Genomic DNA, 22290 nt, shown 5'->3' on the forward strand with positions numbered 1-22290 from the left:
AATAGCATCGTCTTTGGTGACCGCATCCCCACATTTGGGGAGCCACGGACGCTTGATCCGACACTCCGCTCTGCGCCGAACCAAGCAGAGACGCGAACAACTTGTTAAGTATTGTAAAAACTGCCCCTAGTTGGCCCGCCCGATTTGTTCCGCTATCAAAACCCACGAGAGACAAACTTCCAAGGGCCGCACCGTCTCCCGCTGAAATCTCGCGCGATGTCTACTCTACTGACTCTCGCGAGATCCCGCGCCTCTCCGCCTTCTCGCGAGGGGCGGGACTCAGGCCACTGTTAGCGCGGCCTGCGGGAGGCTGCGGCTATCCCCGGCGACGCCTCTGCGGGCCGGCGCCGACATCCTTGTCCTGGCGGCCCTCTTGCCGCGGTTGGAGGGAGAGGACGCTGTTTGACGGATTTTACGGCTCGTGCCTAACTGTCTGTGTGAGGCCTGATCTCTCACTGTAAGCACAACCGGGAGAAGAGGGGCGCGTGTGTTGGGCTTGGCTGAAGGACGGTAACGCCGAATAAGCAACAGGCTGCCAGAGAGACTTGTGGCGGGAACTGTTATTATCTAGGAGGCATTCGCTTGATGGAGGATGATTGTGTTCTTCGGGATTTGTCTTCCAAGGCATTATAGCGCTTGTAATGAATAAAGTCTTTTGACAGTTGAGCTTTGTATTTCCCATTTATACCGAGGGAAAGTTTTTCTGTCGCGGGAGCGCATCAGTTGTAATTTAGCTTGTTTTGGCTGCCTTTTAGAAGCGGAGGTTGAAACTGTTGTTCATACAAAAATAAATTTAAAAAAATTAATCCTGGAACTATTTTTTTTTTGCCTTATTGCTACGCTCCAAAACAATTTTAAAAAATATGCTCTGGAAGAAACTCTTAAGCAGCTGTCATTCTTATAGGAGAGAAGGAAGGCTTCAGTAACAGACATAGCATTTGCCCTTCTCACTGAACTGTCATTCATGAGCCAAGATGAGGAACCTCTGAACAACTTAGATCACAAGAAGCTGAAAATGCTGCAGAGCTCAGGGAAAGGAGAGTTTTCTTTTTTCCTGTTTTCTTTCTTTTTATTTATTAGAATATAAAATAAAAGGAAAGGAAAATAGTGGGAAAGTGGGGGGGAGAGAAGAGAGGAAAGTGTAGGGGGAAAAGGAACAAAAGCACTGGCTTCTAATTTTTTAGCACAGTAGAATAAAATAACATACAGTCTCAACTTTTTATTTTTACATAGTAGTACATACTAGCCATTTCTATGACAACAAACTTATCTAATCAGCAAAACAAAGTCAATGTTTCATTTTCAGTAACAAAGTCCAAAAGCAGTTTCCAAGTGGATTATTTCATTTATGTCTTGACATAATCAAAAACTACTCTTGGTGGCTATATACCTCACAATTCTATCTCATACTCTCATTATATATAACCTTAACTTAAAATACATGGAATTAAATACAGCTCTCTATTTGAAAGGTCTTGTAACATTATAAAAGCCATTTGATCACTGTTTTTAAATAAAATCTGGAACCTAGCATCCAGCTACTTGAAATAGAACATTAGCTATCATCTTAATAAGAATTCCTTCTCTATCTATTAATAAGGACATTGGATAAATGAATTCTTGTTAAAATTAGTTCCTTTCTCTGTGCTTTGATCTCTTTGAAGGGTAAACATACGTTGTAGATAGTAACATCTCTTCATCCTTCTACTTTTCATTATTTCAAATATTTAGTTCCTTTCTGCATTATGATTCTCACTTTATGGGAGGGTGATTCTTATTTTCTGTTTCTTAGACCTTACTCTGTAGTTGGGAAGGAGGCTAGATGTGGCAACACATTCCCAGATCCCTGCAGGAGAGACATGACTTTATGATGACTCCCAGAAAAAATGGTAGGATTATTTCTTAATCTAAGAGATGTTATGAAAAATATAGTAGCCCAGCCAAAGTCTGGGGGGGGGGGGACAATGCCTTGCATGGATTGGGTGTCTACAGCTTTTCATATCCTTATTCTCAACTTTGAGGGAATCAGGACTGGAACAAGAGTGTCACAAAGAATAGTATAGAATATTGATAGGGTAGAATTCTGTCTTAATTCTTAATTCTGTCTGCTCCAACGAATAATAATTCAATTTAGAGCCCGATGCAAAATTTCTGCATGGCACTATACTAATATCTATGTCCTTGATTGTATGCACAGCCTTTTCAATTCTTATCGTAGGGAAGGAATTGAATAAGAATACAATTTCATTCTTTTAAAAGCATACTTACAACTTAGAACCACTGTTGTTTAAATGGGAATGGGTGTCTGCCTGTATTGTCTGCTTTCTTTTCTGCATCATCATTTATTCGGGGTCATAATGTGGTATCTTATAATTAAGGCTTCCTTTCATCTTAATTGTATTCCTTTCTTAGGTAATAACCAAATAGATGGTGTGGGACTAGCAGCTGGCAGAACCCAATAAGAAAAGAAACGTTCCTATAAGGATCTGCTTCCGGAAAAGGAGGAGAGAGCTGCTCAAGTCAGGAGGAATACAGAACATAGACTGAAGGTGAGAAAACTGAGAGAAGGAGAAGATTTTCTGCTCTGATTTTGTTAAAATGGTAACAATTGAATTAGGAATGCATTGACAATGAGTTTATTATTCCGTGTCATTATTCTATGAACTGAAATCTAAATTCCAGCATCTAAAAAGTTAAATTATAAATGTTTATTATTGTTATTACCATTACTACTAATATTACTATCTTTATTTCATTTATACCCCATTTTTCTGCCCATGGGGGAGTCCTTTCTGAAAAGTGGCAAGAATGGGAGCCAAGTGCAGCTCTTGAGGGAGTGTACATAGCTTGAGAGCAAGAGCAGAGAAGGCCCTCTGCTGTGGTCCAGCAAACAGACCTTGAAAAGTAAAGGCAACTTCAAGAGAGTTACTTTTGCATTTTTTCAGCATACAAACTCATCAGAATAGATTTAGGAGTTTGGATGTTAAAACAAACATGTTAAACTATTTTACAGAATAATTGGCAATAAGTGCTGAACTTTTAACACAAGTGTAATATATATCCAGTATCATGAACTGCTGCATTTTTCATTAATTGAAACTTCCAGAAACTATTCTGGAATATAGTAGCTTCATGTAGAATACATTGCTGTGATCAGTTTGGGATGTAGCTCAGACCTGTATAAATTTATTTATTTATTTATTATTAAATGATGTTGGACCCAACTAGATATACCTTTCACAAGTTTGAATGTTAAAACAGCTGAAAAGCACTTACTATCCAGAATAAGGTAAACCTCAATTCTTTACCAGGTTTCCTGTAGCTCAACAGCACTTCTCACATGTTTGAATTTAATTTCAGCCTTTTAACTTTGACCATTGTTGAAGTTAGGTAAATGTTAAAGAACTTAAGAAGTTCTTATTGTTATTATGTAAAATACTGTGGAATAGCTAAAAAATTGACAATAAAAATAAAAAATATTCTTGCTGAGTTACTCCATTTAGCGAAGCATTCTGTTTTGAAATCTGATTAGTGAGATTTGAATTATAAGCAGATCATTTTGATCATAATTTCTGTTCTCTTCTTCTAATGTTCAGATATTCTGTTTTAAATATAAAAGATTTAATACAGTGGTTCTCAACCTGTGGGTCGGGACCCCATTTGGGGTCGAACGACCATTTCACGGGGGTCGCCAAACAACGCAGTCCGCCATTTTTTCCCCCTTTTCCTTAGCTGTGCTACTCCCTTTTATTCTATTGGCTTTTAAAAGCCAATAGAATAGACTCTCTTGAATAGAGTCTAATTCTATTGGTTTTCAAAAGCCAATAGGAATTGTCCAGGCTGTCTCTGCCCTGCTGAGCCCGCCAAAAGTCCCATTCTGCAAACGGTGCTGCATCAGTTGAGTAGTCCTTGACTTACGACCGGTTGAGTAGTCCTCAACTTACAACCAGTTGGGGGTCGCGGCATTAAAAAGGTTGAGAACCACTGATTTAATGTAAGCATGTGTTGCAGTTATGGATTTGTTTTATCTTTTAAAACTATCTTAGGTAAAACTGTATTTAAGCACTAATTTGGTAACCATTTTTAAACAACAATTATATGGAGGTTAATCCTAGAATTCCATGTAAGGTAATGAGAAGCCTAGTCTGGCATACGAAGACCAAATAAACTAAGAGTGGAAAAATGGTTCCCTTTTCACCAGTCACAGAAATGTAACTCTTTATCTTCTGTTAGTCACTACTAGGCTATTTTAAAAAAAATAGGGGAGGAATAGTTTCTGGGAAAGGTTCACAGTTTTTCTTTAAAACAATTATTCATTTTTTTCTTGGGCAATGATTTTCTAATCAGAATGGGGAAAAACATTTTTTAAAAAAATATTTAATCAGTTTTCTCTTGATGTATAATATCCAAATCAGAATGGTTCCAGTTTACTTTCCTTTTGTATTAAAATGTATGCTTATATTCATTGAAGACAATGTAAGGGATAGGGCCATTTTATTCTACATATGTCTTCTAAATTTAAAAGAATTAGCATGATATATCTCTTCATTTATCAAAATAATTATAAAATTGTGATGCAATAAATTGGCATTAGTTAAAAATATAGATTAAAGATTATATATAAATAAAGATTATCTGGGCAACAGAAGAAAATTTCAGTAACAGAGAATGAGAGAATTACAGAGGAGAAACTGTTCCTAATAACTGAAATCAAACTGTTTGGAAAAATATAGGAAATTTGTGGGATATTTAAAAATAACAAGAAATAATATCATTAAGAGAAAAATGTATGTAATACCTAATATCTAACCCAGAGCTTCCCAGTCTTTCACAATTCACAGTCCTTAGTGTCTCAGTAATTTTTCCACAGCCAAAATAAATGCCTAACTGTTCTGTTTATTACATGGTTAGGTCCAAACAGCATATTATGTCCTAACTATATAATAATCAATTGACAAAAATCATTAACATAAATAGAAAGAAAATATATGTTCACTTCATTCTTAAATAACCATGTTACTTACTAATAGGATGTGTTCATTTCTCGGGCACTTCACAGTTTCTTAAACTTTGGACTCATATTGGATACCATCACCCCTTATTTGCTGCTCCACATTGATTTTTGCATGGTACCTCCTTTTTAACACAACCACCACCAGAAACCCAGCTTTGCAAATGAACATCACAAAAATATAAAATATTCCATGGCATCACTGTGAGTTTGTTGAGGTGCCCCATTTGCGAACCAAGATATAGCTTAAATCTATTTCCATTTTGTTTCAACCCATTAGTTCTGGCTTTGTTGTTTAGGGCAACAGAGTCCAAGTTCATTTCATCCTCTACAGGTAGTCCTCAACTTAAGACCATAATTGGGACCAGAATTTCCATTGCTAAGCAGGGTGATTGTTAAGTGAATCACATAGTCATTAGGTGAATCTAGCTTCCTCCGTTGATTTTGCTTGTTGGCAGTTAGCTGGGAAGGTCACAAATGGTGATCATGTGACTCCAGGACATTGCAGCCATCATAAATATATGCTGGTTGCCGAGCACTCAAATTTGGTCACATGTCTATGGGGATGCTGCAATAGTTGCAAGTGCAAGGACCGGTTGAAAGTCACTTTTTTCAATCCCACTATAACTTTGAACTGTCACTAAATGAATACTTGTAAGTTGGGAACTACTTCTATATGATAACTCTTTAGATATCAAACGTTGCTATCCTGCCTCCCCTCATTCTCTTCTGCAGGCTAAACATGCCCAGCTCCATCAACTGTTCCTCACAGGATTTGGTTTTCATATTGGCAGCCATTCTCTGAATTTATTACTGTTCAATGATATTCCAAGGGTGCCCTGAACCTGACACAGTATTCCAAGTAGTACCTAAACAAGACAGAGTACAGGATAATTATTTCTCATGATCTGATGATCATAACCTAAAGACTACCTATACCAGCGGTTCTCAACCTATGGGTCGCGACCCCATTTGGGGTCGATCGACCATTTTTCGGGGGTCGCCAAAGGCGGCGATCCGCCATTTTCTCCCCTCCGGGGGCAGCGCTACGCATGCGCACCGCACATGGGGGGCGGCGCGCATGTGCACCGCGCATGGGGGGCGGCGCGCATGCTCATAACGTTTGTGTGACGGGGGTCGCCGTCACACAAACGTTGAGAACCGCTGACCTATACCTTCACTAGCTAATTTTGCAGGATTTCCCAAGCTTCCCAAACACTGTTTTGCAGGATTTCAAGCTATTGGATGTGGCCTACTGTCCAGCTGAATTAATCAAAATCTGCTCTTTCTGGTCACTTTCGCACTTTTGGGTCATTTTCCCATCCTTCAGCCAATTCTTTGCTATTGGTAAATATTATGTGTATGATAGATATCAGGCTCTTTTATTCCTTCTTCCATGTTCTGACAAATAAAGTTGTTAACAAGAAAGGAGGTTGTGAGATCTCTAATGCTTGACAAGAGTTTGAATTTCCAGCCCGTGCCAGGATAGATCAAAACATCTATTGTTGATATCACATGGCTCTTGTAAGCTTGGATATTTGACCACATCAATCTCATTCATATCCACATTTCCTATCAGGCAATCTATAATAATGATATTTTGTTATGAATTTCTGTACAGGTATATGATTTCTTTATTTTCAGTGCAATACCCTCTCTTTTTGTTGAGTCTCTTCCTTTTGAGTAAGATACAAGAAGAGCTGTGTGTCCATCGTGTGTCACTAAGTTTCAGTAATGCCTATGGCATATTTGATACCTTGTATTAAGAGTTTCAGGTAATAAAATTCATCCCTATATAAATCACCTTCCAGATGTTATATCAAATCTCTCACTGCTACATTGGTTCTGCAAAGAATCACCAATCACCACAACTTTCTTTTTCCTTAAAGTGGTTATTTGGTTTCTTTGGCCCACTTTATTTTGAGAAACCAGGATTAGCACACTATTAGAGTAGCCATGAATTGTCTTCTAGAAGAAAACTATAATATCAGCTACCAAATTCCACTAGCACTGAGTATTTTCCTACTTGTCTTCCCCTTCTCTGGTGTTCACTTTTCTGTGTCTTTCCTGAGGAGTTTCATCTATCTTGTCCAGGAACTTCTCACATTTCCAGGTGTGTTAAAACCATGCTCCAGTGTCATCTCAGTAATTAACTGCAATCAGTGCAATCAACAATTCAACGGACAATCAGTAGATGTCAAGCAGCAGTAATCATTGAGCAACCTTCTCAACCTTCTTGTCTCTTCTATCTCTTTTATCTCAAATAGTTTCTAAAAATACCTAAGTTAGTTTCTAGTCAATATTCTAGATCAGTGCTTCTCAACGTTTGTGTGACGGCGACCCCCGTCACAGAAACGTGCCGCGCATGCGCGGCGCCGCCCTCATGCGCAGCGCGCATGTGCGCCGCTGCCCCCCGAGGGGGAAAAATGGCGGATCGCCTTGTTTGGCGACCCCCGAGAAATGGTCAATCGACCCCAAATGGGGTCGTGACCCATAGGTTGAGAACCGCTGTTCTAGATTAATATTGTATTCATTCAATCAGTCACAATTTATGATTCTGCCTTTAAAAGTAATCAGGTGGATCAAAATAGTGCTACTACCATAATACTTTATATTGGACATCATGAGTATATTAAGCAGTATTCCATCATGTTCACCAGGTGCCATTACATTTCTGAGTATTGCTTTTGATCTTTAAAAACTTTCTGGTTCTTGGTATTTTCCCACCACACATCTTAACCAAGATCCAAAGATATTTATTTGAGAAAAGCAAAAGCACAGCTGAACATTCCTGTGGGAGTTCTACTGAGGAGAGAATGTCAAAAAAAGTCAAAATGGCAGGTGTGGTTATGCAGTTGAAGCCCTGCACTTTTTTAATGGGTGTAATGGATACCTAAAATAGGACAGGGCTTTAGTCATATTATCCATCTTGGGGGTATTCAGTTGTGGAAATCCCTGTTCTTGAAAATCTGCCTGGTACCTGTTTTATATATATCTAGCCCTACACATGTTTTAGGCATTTTATGTTTAGTTTCTTGCTACTCCAGCCCTGTGTTTTATTTTTCTGACTTCTGATTTCTTACTCGAAATACTGTTTTCTGTTCCCTACATAATATGATTTTGAATATTGATAATATATTGTATTTTGCAGTTTTCCTTTCTTGCAAATCCAGAAAATGAGGTGTAAGATGTTAAATAAATTGTTGCATTGTGTACTTTATTTATACAATTCACTAAAAGAGAATATAAGATTGTGAATATAAGATTAATAATCCAGAAGCCTTAGGGTAAAATCCTTTGTAAGAACAACAGCTGAAGTTTTTCAGCTGGGTAGTTTAATAACCTGACATTAGGACAGTTTGTAAATGAAGATACAGTTGGTTTTGATGTCTGGTGCATGTACTTATTTTTACCTGTTTTTTTCTGTATTCTTTTAGACTTTTATCCTTTTGAACTTTGGAGTCATCAAAGAATAGGAAAAAGTAATTGTTTTTCACTCTCAACAATTTTTTTCACTCTCTGCCATGGATTTGCTTAAAGCCATCAACACTCCTTTAGCCACTAGCTCCAAATCATCTAAAAGGACTTTGGAAAAATCATCTCATTCTTCATTCAGTGCTTCCAGTTATTCAGAGAGTAAGAAGGAACATCACAAGAAGAAGCTGAGTGGAAGCAGCGATCCACCCTTGGATGATGGAACTTTCCACAAATCCAAAAAAATAAAACCACCATATGTAAACACTGAAATGCTAACCTTACGTGAACCTGATGGCTTAAAAATGAAGTTAATCCTCTCGCCAAAAGAGAAAGGGGGTAGCATAACAGAAGATCCCTTTTCACATTCTGGAGCTATAAAAAAGACCTCTAAGAAGTCTATTCGGGATGAACAAAGCTCGCAGCCCCCAAGCCTTGATACACACAGCTTCATGAAATCATCGCGCAAGAAGCACAAGCCACCTCCAGATCCCCATCCCCTTTCTCCTGCTGAGGGCTTCAGCCCAGAGACATCCCTCTTCCCTGAAGGCCAAAGCAGTGACTTTGAGCTTTCCAACTTGGAACCACAAATGGAATCTGGATCTTCATCTGGAGGTGAGTTGGAAGCTGGAGAACTAGTCATTGACGATTCATATCGGGAGATAAAAAAGAAAAAGAAATCAAAGAAGAGTAAAAAGAAGAAAGACAAGGAGAAACACAAGGAGAAAAAACACTCTAAATTGAAGAAGAGTTCTGGACTCTCTTCATCACCAGCAGCAGTAGAAATAACACCACAACTGCCTATTTCTCCAGCTAGCATCCAGTTTGCTCTACCTGCCCCTCCTCCTCCCTCACCATTACCACCTGTTTTCTGTACAGATGGCCTGAATGAGAAAAAGAAGAAGAAAGAAGAAAAAGAGAAGATTGAGAAAATTGAAAAAGAAAAGGTAAAACTGCATAGGAAGTGAGTACTATAAGTTATGGTTGGTTGTTGTAATAGCAACTTCAAAATGTTCTTCGTAACTCCAGATTTTAAGCCATAATCTGTTATTTATTCCAGAGGTTTTTATGTTGCAAAATGTTTTAGATGCTGTCTTTTTCATTATCATCATGAAGGCAATAAGAAATACTGCATTTTCCCCTTCAACTATAAAACTATTGTTTGCTAAAAACATATGCTCCATAACAAAAAAATCAGCTCAGGTACTAATGTATAAAGAAATGTACTATGAAATGGGTTTTCAGTTATTTTTGTAGGCATTAGAAAGAAATTGATACTAGTACATACTGTAAAATATTATCTCCCTCCCCCCCCTTTTCTAATTAGCCAAAGAAGAAAAATATGTCTGCCTACCAAGTATTCTGTAAGGAATATCGTGTGAATATTGTGGCTGAGCATCCAGGAATAGGTAAAATAACAGCCCTATAAGGGTTGAGTTTTTGTTGTTTGTTTAATCCAACCTCTATTATATTTTCTTTAAATTATTTGCCTAAAGATTAAAATACTCATTTGAGCAGTAAATGAGGAGATTATGCACATGCTTATAAAGACACACGTTTTTAAAATCTGCACTTTCAGGAAGAGATATTTCCTTGTAAGCATCACCACGAGAAAGTATTTTTCTTCCGATACCATCTGTTACTCCACTTTCCACTCCAGAGAATTATTGTAGCAATTGACAATACAATCTGAATCTATGTTAAGAAATTATATATCACAAAAGAAGCATTTCATACTCAAAAACACATTTTAGCAGGTTGCTGAAAAATACAAAACTCACCATTACATGAATCATCCTAATGGGAAGATTCCAGAATCGAGATGTCACCACTGAAAAGTCTAAATTTCTAATTAGTCCCTTCCTTGCTATTAATAACATTAGAACCCAGAGGAGAGTATTTGACACTTACTGTAATAACCTGTCTGGCCATCTTTAAGTTAGAACTATAAAGAACAAATTTTAAAGAATAGAAAGGTATTTCCCAGTTCTATTCTGGTGCTTGTAGTTTAAAACAATTACAGTTTCTGATCAGGGCAGGCCCACATAAAACATACTGCAATAATTTATATTTTGGCATATTTTAAAACAAAACCATAAGACAGGGCAAACAGTGTTTTACTTCTCAAGACAACATGGCCAAACATAATTCAAGTTCTGAGTTGTCTTGTTACACAGTTTTTGAATTAAGTATGTTGACAGGCAGTGTAGCTTGGTGCAAATGTTGAAACCATCTCTAATATTTTTACAGTGTAGGGAACTTTTTGCATAAGGAAAAAAATAAAATTAATTATTAAATTCTTATACAAGAAAACTTGGTACTCACTACTACTGAGTTCAGGTAAGTACATATATTGTAGGATTACTGCCTATCATTGTAAAATAATTACTTCAGCAGATGTTCATTTAATTCTTAGTTAAACTAAGTAGTTTGGTCAAAGTATAAACTGATTTCCTCTCAGCTCAGTTAAATGTTGATAACTGTATTATGTCATAAATAAAAATGGCTGCCATTGTAGCTATAATGAGTTATGCTAGTAATTAAATTTGCACTATCAAAAGACAAACAAGCATACTAATTTTTGTTGAGTATCTAAATAAATTAATAGTGCATTCACAATTTGTTTTACAGATCGACTTGCTAAATGTGGACTGGTATTGGCTAATATAAATCAGGATAATTAAATATCTATCTCTTATTTTGTTCTTTTAGCAGCCAGATTGCACCAGTTCCTCTCACTCAGAATTTTTTTAGAACTGCTTGCAATCTTATGGTAGTTTGTACTGCCAAAATAAATAAAATTATTAATTATGGGATGCCTTTGCTTTGTACATTTAATATAAAATCTGACATGGATAGCTTTATATTTTAGTTATTGAAAAATATTTATCGTTACATGTTTTGTTAATGTGTCATAATTGATTCAGTGGTTAACTAAATGTTCATGAATCAGATTCCTCATTAAAACTAGAAACTATCTGCTTTTATTCTGAACTGTTCACCTTCTCTGATTTCCTGCTAGATTTTGGTGAGCTGAGCAAAAAGCTAGCAGAGGTTTGGAAACAGCTTCCAGAGAAAGATAAGATGGTAAATATTTGAGAAGATATTTAAAAAAAAATCTGAGTTGGCTTGTGCCTGGAATGATGCCACCATGGTGCTTGCATTAATTTACTCCCCAGAGTAGTTTATGAATAGCAGTCCCCCCCATATTTAATAATTATGAAATACTTGGGATCTAAGTACTTTTAACTATGTGGGCTGCATATTTTGCTAATCAATTGCTTAAACAATGCAGTTTTTCGTGTCAGTTTTGCTTTCCTTATTCTTTGCAGGTTTGGAAGCAGAAGGCTCAGTATTTGCAACATAAGCAGAATAAAGCAGAGGCAACGACAGTGAAGAGGAAAGCAATGTCATCAGAGGGTTCCCCAAAATTGAAAGGTAGCTTCCACATTCCATTATATTCATATGTTTTCCTCCCAAGGTAATTTGTATTATTGTAACTAAATATATTGGGACATTTGTCTCTTTCATCAAACTGCTCCAAGATTCCAAACAAAATTTTATCATTAACAGCTGATGAGAAATTGGCAGATATTAGGGCTTTGGTTTACTCCCAGGCCTCAAAATTCAAATATGAAGCTCTGAGAAGTACTGTAAAAGCTGCTTTAAGCCAAGATTGCTATTAGTTTGCTATTAATCAGACTATCTAGAATAAGTCTGCATAGATTAGAACAATGAATTAAATACCAAAACACTGTAGGAACCAAAAAATGTAAATTTGTTTCATTTTTTGATAATTGTGTATTAAATTGATTTGACTTTTAGATAATTATCAGCTGCCTTTTTGAAATAAAGTAATAGATGGAAAGGAATAAGAGATGTAGGAAAGCAGTGTTGAGGAGTTGAGTTATCCGAGAAGGGGCAGCACAGTCCAGATGTGAGAACAGTATATTTCCAAGAGACTCCACTTAAATTAATTCATTATAGCCAAATTTGAGAATTTACTCTTGCTATTGTCAAGATTCTACTGTATTTTAATCCAGGCTATCATTAAAGATATTTCTTGAACTTTGTGTTAATCTTGCTTTTATCACCTAGGTAGGACAAAATATTATTGAACAATCAGTACAAAATATTCACAATGTGAAATAGGCACAAATATGAAGAGGGGAACTTTGATGGACCAGTGATTGGAGAACTGTCTTTCCCAATCTGATGTTGTCCGTGTATGTTAGGCTTCAAGCCCCACAACTACCTGGAAATTGTGAAAATTCAAATCCAAAATAACGGAAAGAAATTTAAGAAAAGCTTTTTTGGACAGAGCCAATGCAAACATGAATTATTTGAGTTGTGAGGGAATTTGATAATAATTATTGAACTTCTATGCTCTCTGGATCTCTGGGCAGCTTTTCCAGCTCTTCTTTTTTCCAAAAGGCATGAATTAGAGAAATGTTCATATATATGAGATGTTCCCATTTTAACTTTTTTGTATATTGTATAAGGGTACTATTTTTAAACTGTTTTATTGTCTGTTTTCAGCTTCTCTAACAAGCGTGCCTTCACCCCATAAAAAGTCCCCAACTAGCATGATGGTATTATCCTCTTCACCAGTGAAAGTTCCTGAGACAGATCCCATTGATGTAGCTGCCCATCTGCAATTGCTCGGAGAGTCTCTAAGTCTTATTGGCCACAGGCTGCAGGAGACTGAAGTAGGTACAAGAGCTATCATGTAGTTTCATTCCTCTTTAATATTTATAGAAACTAAAGAAAAGACACATAAGATCTGTTACCAGGCAATAGCAAGTTGAAACATATTTTAAGTCTACCATAGACAGATATTTGGAAGCAGTTCAGACAGGCACCTCCTTAATTCAGATTTATAAGAAAGAAGAAGCACAATCAGACTTGCAAGATTCTGTTATTATGACCAATCTTAATAAAAGTAGTATAATGCTTCCTATGTAGTTGATTTCTTGGTCTAGTGTCTATCTAATAGGGCTGACAATATTGTTCTTCAGTCAGATCATGAGTGGATAATCCCTAGGTCACATGTGATCCCCAGCTCTAGTTTTTCGCATCCTAAGATTTTATTACAGATGTCTACCCTTTGTAATGAGTTTTTATTTTAAAAAATAAACAATTATTTTATTTTTATTTATTTTTTTTTTTATTGAAAGTTTTATAAATTTTACAAAAAAGGAAAAATAATACAAAACAAGAGGCAACATATACAGAAAAATAAAACTAAACAATACATATATTAAATAAAAAAAAAAACCCCATCCCCCAGCCCTCCCCCCCAAAAAAAAAAAACCCTCCCTTCCCCCCCCCCCTGAGCTTCCCAGAGCAGAATATAGGCTTAAAAAATAAAAATAAAAATTAAATTAAAAACTTTATATTTATATATATAAAAAAATTATCTATAATATATATGAAAATAAAACTTATGAAAAAACTATATAATATTTTTGTATACCCAATCTAAATTGTATAAATTTTATCCATTTATCCCAAACAGCAAAAAACTTCTCTTGCGTTTGTTGCTTTAAGAAAGCCGAAATCTTTGCCATTTCTGCCAGATAAGCTACTTTAAGAAACCATTCCTGCAATGTAGGCAAAGATTCCTTCTTCCAGTATTGTCCTACTAACAGCCTAGCGGCTGTGATCAAGTTTAACATCAATACAACCTCCTTTGTATCACAATCTGTAACAATACCTAACAAAAATAATTGCGGAGTAAATTTTACCCTCCTTCTAAAAATTCTCTGGATATTCCACCATATTTTAATCCAAAATGCTTTTATCTCTCTGCATGACCACCAAATATGATAATAAGAAGCCTCCTTATAACCACATCTCCAACATTTGGGTTGCACGTCAGGATACATATAAGACATTTTTTGTGGATCAAGGTGCCATCTATAAAACATTTTATAAAAATTCTCCCTTAAGTTCTGTGCTTGAGTAAATTTGACATTTCTCACCCAAATAGTTTCCCAGGTGTCCAATGAAACTGGCTCACCAAAATTCTGCGCCCATCTAATCATACAATCTTTAATTAGTTCCGTTTCTGAGTCCAATTCGACTAAAACCCCATAAATTCTCTTAATGTGGGTTTGTCTTTGATCCTTCAGTTGCTTAATAAGGTTTTCATCTTCTCTAAGAAAACCCACCTTACAATCCATCTTCCATCTATCTAATAATTGCCTATATTGGAACCAAGAATAAGTAAAATTTTCTTGTGCTAACTCTTCCCGTGATTTTAATTGCCAGTTTTGTCCATCCCATTTAAGTAACTGTCTATAAGACACCATATCCATTTTAACCCCTCTTTTTATTCCTTCTATCGCATGCCAAGGTATAGCCCATAATGGTACTTTAAAATCACTTTTATAATATTTTCTCCAAATCCTAAGTAAAGAAATTCTTAAAATATGAGATTTAAAAGCCCAATCTATTTTTTTATTAAATATTAAATAGGCATGCCACCCATAAAGTAAATCCCATCCCTCTAAGTAAAGTATCTCAGAATTTGTCAAATTTACCCAATCACTAATTAATGTTAAAACCACCGCATCATAATATAATTTCAAATTTGGTACCTTAAGTCCACCCCTCTCACGGAAGTCTTGCATAATTTTAAACTTAACCCTTGGTTTTTTCCCTGCCCAAATAAATTTGTTGAGACCCTTCTGCCACTCATTTAAATTAATCTCATTTTTCAAAATTGGTAACATTTGAAACAAAAAAAGAAACTTGGGTAGAATATTCATTTTTATCACTGCAATTCTTCCCATGAGGGATAATTGCAACTTTTCCCAATTCTTCAAGTCCTTCTGTACCCTGACCCACAACCTTTCATAATTATTTTTAAATAATTTTGCATTAGAAACAGACAGCATCACCCCCAAATATTTTACCTTATTAACAATCTCAAAACCCGTCAAGTTGACCAAAATCTGCTTCTCCTGACTCGACATATTTTTAGGTAAAATTTTAGTCTTATTTACGTTAATCTTAAAACCCGAAACCAAACCATAATGATGAATCAACTGTAATAAGTTTACTACAGAATAATCAGGTTGCGACAAAGTAACAACCAAGTCATCCGCAAAAGCTCTCAACTTATATTCTTTTTTATTAACATATATTCCTTTAATTTCCTGAGACTCTCGAATTTTGATCAATAATATTTCCAATGTTAAAACAAACAACAATGGCGATAAAGGACACCCCTGTCTAGTAAAAAATAAACAATTATTGAAATAAATCTAACTCACCTACAAAAGTTGGAGCTGAAAATTCAAGTCCCATCTCTTGTAGTGTGTAGTTAAGGTTAATGGCAACTGCAATGCAGCAAAAATCTATAGTATGCTATGTTGTAGAAGATTGTACTGTAATCTACAAAATTTAGCATAATTGGAATGCAATTGATATATCACTATTTCTGCTTCTTGTAAATCATGAAGTTTCTAACCTGCACTACATTATTCAGAGGTGCCACTGATTGTTTAAAAACTGAAATTACTTTAAAAAGAAGAAAACAAAGAAGGAATAAATCTCATCACCTCATCCAAAGATCTGAATTTATCTGGTAAAGGCAATTGAAAGATGAATTAGAACAGATCAAAGAAAATATTTTATCATACAGCACCTGATTAAACTCTAGCATTCACAGGTTCACAGAATATGGCAGTAGATACAAATAAAAATGGACAGATTATATCAAAAACTCTTAACCTTGGAGATGGAAAGCAATATCCAAATATCAAATTGGTAGGGCAAATATTGGAAATAAGCTATTTCTCCACTTCCTGCTAAGAGCATCTCAGAAGCAACTGTTGTTTTAAGAAACAAAATGCTGGATGAAGATGGGACTTCTGATCCACTATGATATTCTAACCTAATTACGGTATTATGAACTGCCCTGTAGAATAGACTACTAAGAAGCTGCCTAAAAAGAGAGGAAGTGTGGAGGCTCTCCATTTTAAATATATTAGCCTGCTGAACTACAGCGCACTTAATTTGCTAATTGCACACCATATTTGGGTTCAGAATTTACTTTGCTTGTGTATTTTATGAAGTGCTACATTTTGTGTTTGCTTATCTTATACATGTGTGGTACAGAATGTAGCCTTTCTTGCTTTCAGTAGAATTCATGTTCATTCATTTCTCTGTGTGTGATTCCTCTGTAAAAGCTCTTTCACAGAGCAGAATAGGGCTGCTGAATTTGAGAAAATTATGATGGACTTAAAATAGGAAGGATACATTGATACTGAGTATATTAGATTAACAACTTTTCTCATTCCTTTTTGGCCTCCCAGGGAATGGTAGCTGTATCAGGAAGTTTATCAGTACTCCTGGATTCAATTATTTGTGCTCTGGGCCCATTGACTTGCCTCACATCCCAGTTACCTGAACTAAATGGCTGCCCCAAACATGTTTTGGTAAGTTACCCTTAATTACCAAGCTGTCTTATTATGTTTTAAAATTTAGTTATGCAGGGCACAAACAGAGACCCCATCCAGTACAATAGTTGCATTCAGTGCTGCAGATGCAGTGGCAGTGGATAGCTAGGTGAAGGGGATACTGGGTGGTAGGAGGTAGGTAGGCAGCCAAAAGGGCAGAGACAGTGGGAGGGATAGGCAGGTGAGGATTATTCAAAAGGAGGCAGTCCTTTACCTTACCAAAGCTGGGAAGGACCAAGTCTAGAATGGCTTAGATCGGGGTGGTCCTCACATGACAATTTGCTTAATAATGGCAATGGGGACAACCAGGATTGCAGTCAATAAGCAAAACATGTGACATCACACTTTATGACTACACCGATTAGCAGTGTAAATTCCAGACTCTCTTAACCACTGTTAATCGAGGACTAGCTATAGAAGGTAATACACTCCTTGGGAAGTTTTCATAAATAGAGTTTCTTTTATGTTAACATCTCTATCTTACCACATCCTGAAATACAATAATACATGTATTGTAAGTGGGGGAAAGAGACTTAAAGCCTGAACATTCATTTAATCCTATTATCAAAAAGTGAGTTTTTAATCCTGGCTTGAAAAGGGCAAGTAGCTCCATCCTTTTTCCTAACTGGTAATTGAAATAGCAGCTCTCTCTTAATTGCATGGGGTTTGGAGAGTTATCACAGCTAATAAATACATTCCAACTTGCTTTCCCATTCCTTGGCTCTGAAGGAGAGCTGAAGAGTTCCATTTTAACAGTACAAATGCCTCAGCTGATCCCTATAAATCCAAGGTGGAGAGGAAATGGTCTCCATTTTTGGAAATGGAGCATAAAATGGAGATAAAATATTCATTTGAATCTGTTACTTAATTTAATTACTTCTAACATAAGTCCCAATGAATTTAATAAGATTTAGATACAAGTTTATACCTAACTATATGAAAGGGAGCAAAAAAAAACCCTTCTAACATCTTTATTAGCTTTATAACAATTATATAATCCAGGTCAGAGAAAAATATTTCCCAAGAGATGCAGCCTTTGGTATCTTCACAACAGGGATGAGCAGTACAATTGTGGTCATAAGCAAAATATGGTAGATACCATGACATGATCAACTGTGGCCAGGACTCACATTTTAAGCATTTTCTGTATGCTTATGTGAGAAGGGAGACTTAAAACAAAATTGTATTATGTGAAATAGGAAATTGTCACATCTATTTCAGCCACTGTTGTTTTAAAACAAAGTAAACAAATAGGAAAAATGATACTGAACCAAAAAATGAAGATTGTTGTCAATTTGGGCAATGCAGAAGTGGGGCTGGGAAACCACAAGTTACTTTTGATGGGGTTTTCCTTATTCTATTCAAGCAAAAAGCATTTCACTTTGTAACATACATACTGAATTAATTTAATGTTTCTGTCTTTTCAGTCAAACACATTAGATAATATTGCCTACATAATGCCCGGTCTTTGACAAAAAAAAGGGAATGTGGAAAGTAATCTACTGCCATGCTACTGGTGTGTATACATATATATTGTGTTCTTCAAGTCTCAACCTACAGAATTTTAACTTTTTTGTCAATAACTGTTTAACTTGATTTTATGAAAAGTTCTGAACTTAATTTGCAAGAATTGGAAGATGTTTTCTTAAGTCTCTGTGTTTCTACATAACTAGAGTTTAGTAATTTTTTTATATATTAGCCTTAATATAAAAGAAAAATATATTGAATTATTTTAATTAGAAATGTCAAGTAAGTTTGGGGCAAATAAGTGCCATGGACCGAGTACCACTAATATTTTAGTATAAAACAGAGCCCTGATGATGCAGTGGTTAAAGTGCAGTATTGCAGGCGAACTGTACACAACCTGGAGTTTGATCTTGACAGAGCTCAAGGTTGACTCAGCCTTCCATCCTCCCGAGGAAAGTAAAATGAGGACCCAGATTGTTGGGGCAATATGCAACTAATGCTTCAACATTGTAAACCATCCAGAGAGTGCTGTAAAGTGCTATTGGGCGGTATATAAGCCTAAATGTTATTGCTATTGCTATAAAATAGTACTTCTCTAAGTGGAAACCAATGGAATGGAAAAAAAATAATGGACATCTTGTTCTAAGTAATGATGGGAAAAATTGTCCTATCTCTAAAGAATTGTTCTGACATTAGGACTTCTTATTAAATGTTGCGTTCATTGATTGACAGGGCTACATACAAATATGGTAGTGAATGAAATCAAATCATTAAAACAGTTATTTCTTTAATGTGACTGCTTAAAGCAGCTGTATTTTTCTCCACACACACTTGTTTTAATAAGTAGCAGTGAGGTGCTAATTCATGTTCATTGAAGTTTTGAAGCAATTCTTCCAAATAATTTTCAAAACATGTATAGCACTAGTAATTATAGTATAGAATTGTAATATTTCACACAATCTTCAGATTATGAGAGAAAAGATCCTTAGCCTACATTTCCAAGCTCCAAATTCTTCACATTTAGATAGTGACTTCTGAAACAGCAGCTAAAAATACTGTCATAGAAGGCAAGAGCATTCCCCCAATTACGCAAATTCCAATTCTTACTACCAGCAAATTGACTTTTTTCTCTTATGGTGCTAATATTCATGTAGAGGCAGTTAGAGAGGTGATATTGAAGGATTTAATAATAAGAAGAAGAGAAATCCAGGCTTTAGTGTTCTGAATCTGTTCTTCTCTAGGAAAGCATTTTCATAGGATTAAGTATGGCATTCTTAATATAGGGGTTTACATTTTTGTGTATTTTTGTATATAGTTCTAATTAGAATACAAAAAACTCCTTCTCTTACTATTGTTCAGAAAACATGTACAGATAGTTCTCAACCTATGGCCACAACTGAGCCCAAAATTTATGTTGCTGAGACAGTTGTTAAGTCAGTTTTGCCCCATTTTATGACCTTTCTTGCCACAGTTGTAAAGTAAATCACTGTAACTGTTAAGTTAGTAATGCGGTTATTAAATGAATGTAACTTCCCCATTGACTTTGCTTGTCAGAAGGTTACAAAAGGTGATCACATAACCTGGGATCCTGCAACAGTCATAAATATGAGCCAGTTGTCAAGCATTTGAATTTTGATCACATGACCATGATGCTGCTGCAACGGTCATTAGTGTGAAAAATGGTCACAAGTCACTTCTTTCAGTGCGGTTGTAACTTGAAATGGTCATTAAACAAATAGTTGTAAGGACTATCTGTATTGGTTTTATGATCTATACAGCCTTGCCAGAATTGAACTTCATGTAATAACAAGTATTGATTCAAAGGAGATTTTGAATTTTTTAAAAAGTATTCAAATAAAAATAGCAATACAGATAATCCACAACTTACAGCCATTCATTTAGCAAATGTTCAGAATTACAACAGGGTGAAAAAAGTGACATATGGCCAGTCCTCACACTTAAGACCATTGCAGAGTTCTCATGATCATGTGACCTGCATATATTTATGATTGCGACTTCCCAGGGTAATGTGATCGCCATTTGTGACCTGCCCATCTGACTTCGCACAAGTAAAGTCAATGGGGGGGAAACCAGATTCATTTAAGGACCACAGCAAAAAGGTCATAAAATTAGGTGCAGTCACATGATGACTCACTTAACCTTCACACTGTTTAGGGACAGAAGTTCTGGTCCCAACTGTGGTTGTGAATCGCTGTATCCTTGCAGTGTGGTTAAAAAAATGAATAAAACAAATGTTGAAATGCTATGTCATGTAACCTTATCACATAGGATTTATAAATCTTAAAACAGGAAATAAAATAATTTTGAATCCAAGATTAAATATATATCTCTTTCCTAGGCTCTTAGAGTGGATATTTTTCTAATTGGTAGGGTATTAAATTGACTGGTTTTCCATCATTTCATCTTAAACTTTCTCTAAATAATGAAGTGCCCGTCCCCATTCCTATCCCCTAGTTAAACCTGAAGATTAAAGTACTGTGTGTTAAGAGCTAATGACTTGAGGCTTTAAAAACTTATTCAGATTTTGTGTTATTTGAACTGTGCTACAAGCAATATAAGAACCAATTGATACAGTTATTAAGCATCAGGCTGGAAGCCAGGAAAACATGGAAGCCATCTGATGACCTTAGGCCAATCATTTTTCTCTCAGCCCTAGGAAACAAGCAATGGCAAACTACTTTTAAGAATCATCCTGTGAGTCACTCACTCAGAGATGTGCAAATATACAAGCAATACATAAGCAATGAAGAATATCAGTCTTTAGAGCTGGACATTTAGCAGAATCATCACACTATATCTCTGCTTTGGAAAGTTCTTTGAGTTTTCAGCATTGAGTGGAAAGTCTTTAAAATTAGGAATTTGGTAGCACCTTTTCCAACTAAGAAATGTAATTAAAAGGCATAATCAGATATCTCGCATCTGACCAAATGAGCTACATCTTGCAAAAGCTTACTCTATTTAATACAATTTGTTAGTTGGTGCTATCAAACATCTGGGGCTGTAGGCTAACACAGCTCTCCTACAAATGAAAAGCAATTTTTACTTACCGTATGTCTCCTGTCCTGTGCTACCCCACCAACAGATACATCACAAAAACTAGAAAAAAAATCAGAACACAAAAAGTGAGCACAGAAGAGTCAAAAATAATTGCCTTCTTCCAGTGGCTCAAATAATCTTGTCAATTAAAGGCTGTAATACATAAACAGACAATATGTAGTTTTAAGTTTTCAGCATCTTGGATTAAACAGAAGATCTGCTTCACATTTACCATTTGCAATATGGTAGACTTGATGTTTTAAATGTACTTGATGTACCTTTATTTAAAATTTGTACACATTTGTATAATACATATCTTGTCATATTTGATAGTGAAAGGTTTTGAACATAATTGCTTTTGTTTTTTATGTATTTGTTAGTTCCTGCATTCAACCTTCTTGGTATTGTACATAAACATTTTTATACTTGGAAATTTTATTCTGATTCATTTCTCTTTCCTCCCATTAATTCATGTACAGGTTTTTCAGTATCAGAAAATTTTCTCTCCCTCTGCCATCAGTATGACACTATCCTTGTATGATAATCACCCATATATGTCCTTCTGTAGAACTCTATGCTCTATGCCATTTTTTAATTTTGCTCCAAGGTTATTATTTGAAATTCAGTCAGTGTGTCTTCCAGGAACAGTTATTTAACTCTTCAGTTGTAACTGAGTTTGTCATAATTTTCATGTGAAGTTTGTGGGTCAGTCTGCTGGCATTCATAACAGTCTGGGTCCTGAAGTGAAAAAGCACATTATAGGTAATCCTCAACTTACAACAGTTCGTTTAGTGACTGTTCAAACTTACAATG

The 22290-nt window shown here is 35.8% G+C and overlaps 1 protein-coding gene across 3 annotated transcripts; it reads left to right on the plus strand.

Annotated features, from left to right (window-relative positions):
- The first annotated feature begins 261 nt into the window (after nt 1-261).
- Nucleotides 262-21910, plus strand: HMGXB4 (HMG-box containing 4). 3 transcript variants are annotated; one of them, XM_039353065.1, is made up of 11 exons: nt 262-457; nt 1793-1889; nt 2413-2549; nt 8449-9432; nt 9813-9894; nt 11508-11572; nt 11818-11923; nt 13025-13194; nt 16810-16932; nt 18381-18469; nt 21092-21910. In XM_039353065.1, the coding sequence occupies exons 4-10, from the start codon at nt 8536-8538 to the stop codon at nt 18423-18425; spliced, it is 1488 nt and encodes a 495-aa protein (XP_039208999.1). In that variant the 5' UTR covers nt 262-457; nt 1793-1889; nt 2413-2549; nt 8449-8535; the 3' UTR covers nt 18426-18469; nt 21092-21910. The 3 variants fall into 3 exon arrangements, with proteins under 3 accessions (XP_039208999.1, XP_039209000.1, XP_039208998.1); XM_039353066.1 differs by lacking the exon at nt 21092-21910 and having other exon boundaries at nt 8449-9100; nt 9365-9432; nt 18381-19907; XM_039353064.1 differs by lacking the exons at nt 1793-1889; nt 21092-21910 and having other exon boundaries at nt 263-457; nt 18381-19907.
- Nucleotides 21911-22290: the final 380 nt, after the last annotated feature.

This window comes from Crotalus tigris, unplaced genomic scaffold (assembly GCF_016545835.1).
Source record: "Crotalus tigris isolate CLP2741 ecotype Arizona unplaced genomic scaffold, ASM1654583v1 scf7180000018491.14276545383:2951260, whole genome shotgun sequence".
Lineage (NCBI taxonomy): Eukaryota > Metazoa > Chordata > Lepidosauria > Squamata > Viperidae > Crotalus > Crotalus tigris.

Bases quoted from the DNA above. Each gene is read 5' to 3' on its own strand.
- HMGXB4 (XM_039353065.1), top strand. From the start codon at position 8,536: ATGGATTTGCTTAAAGCCATCAACACTCCTTTAGCCACTAGCTCCAAA. The intron at 9,433-9,812 runs GTAAAACTGCAT...TTTTCTAATTAG, and splicing joins AGAAAATTGAAAAAGAAAAG to CCAAAGAAGAAAAATATGTC. The intron at 16,933-18,380 runs GTAAGTTACCCT...CTGTCTTTTCAG, and splicing joins GCTGCCCCAAACATGTTTTG to TCAAACACATTAGATAATAT.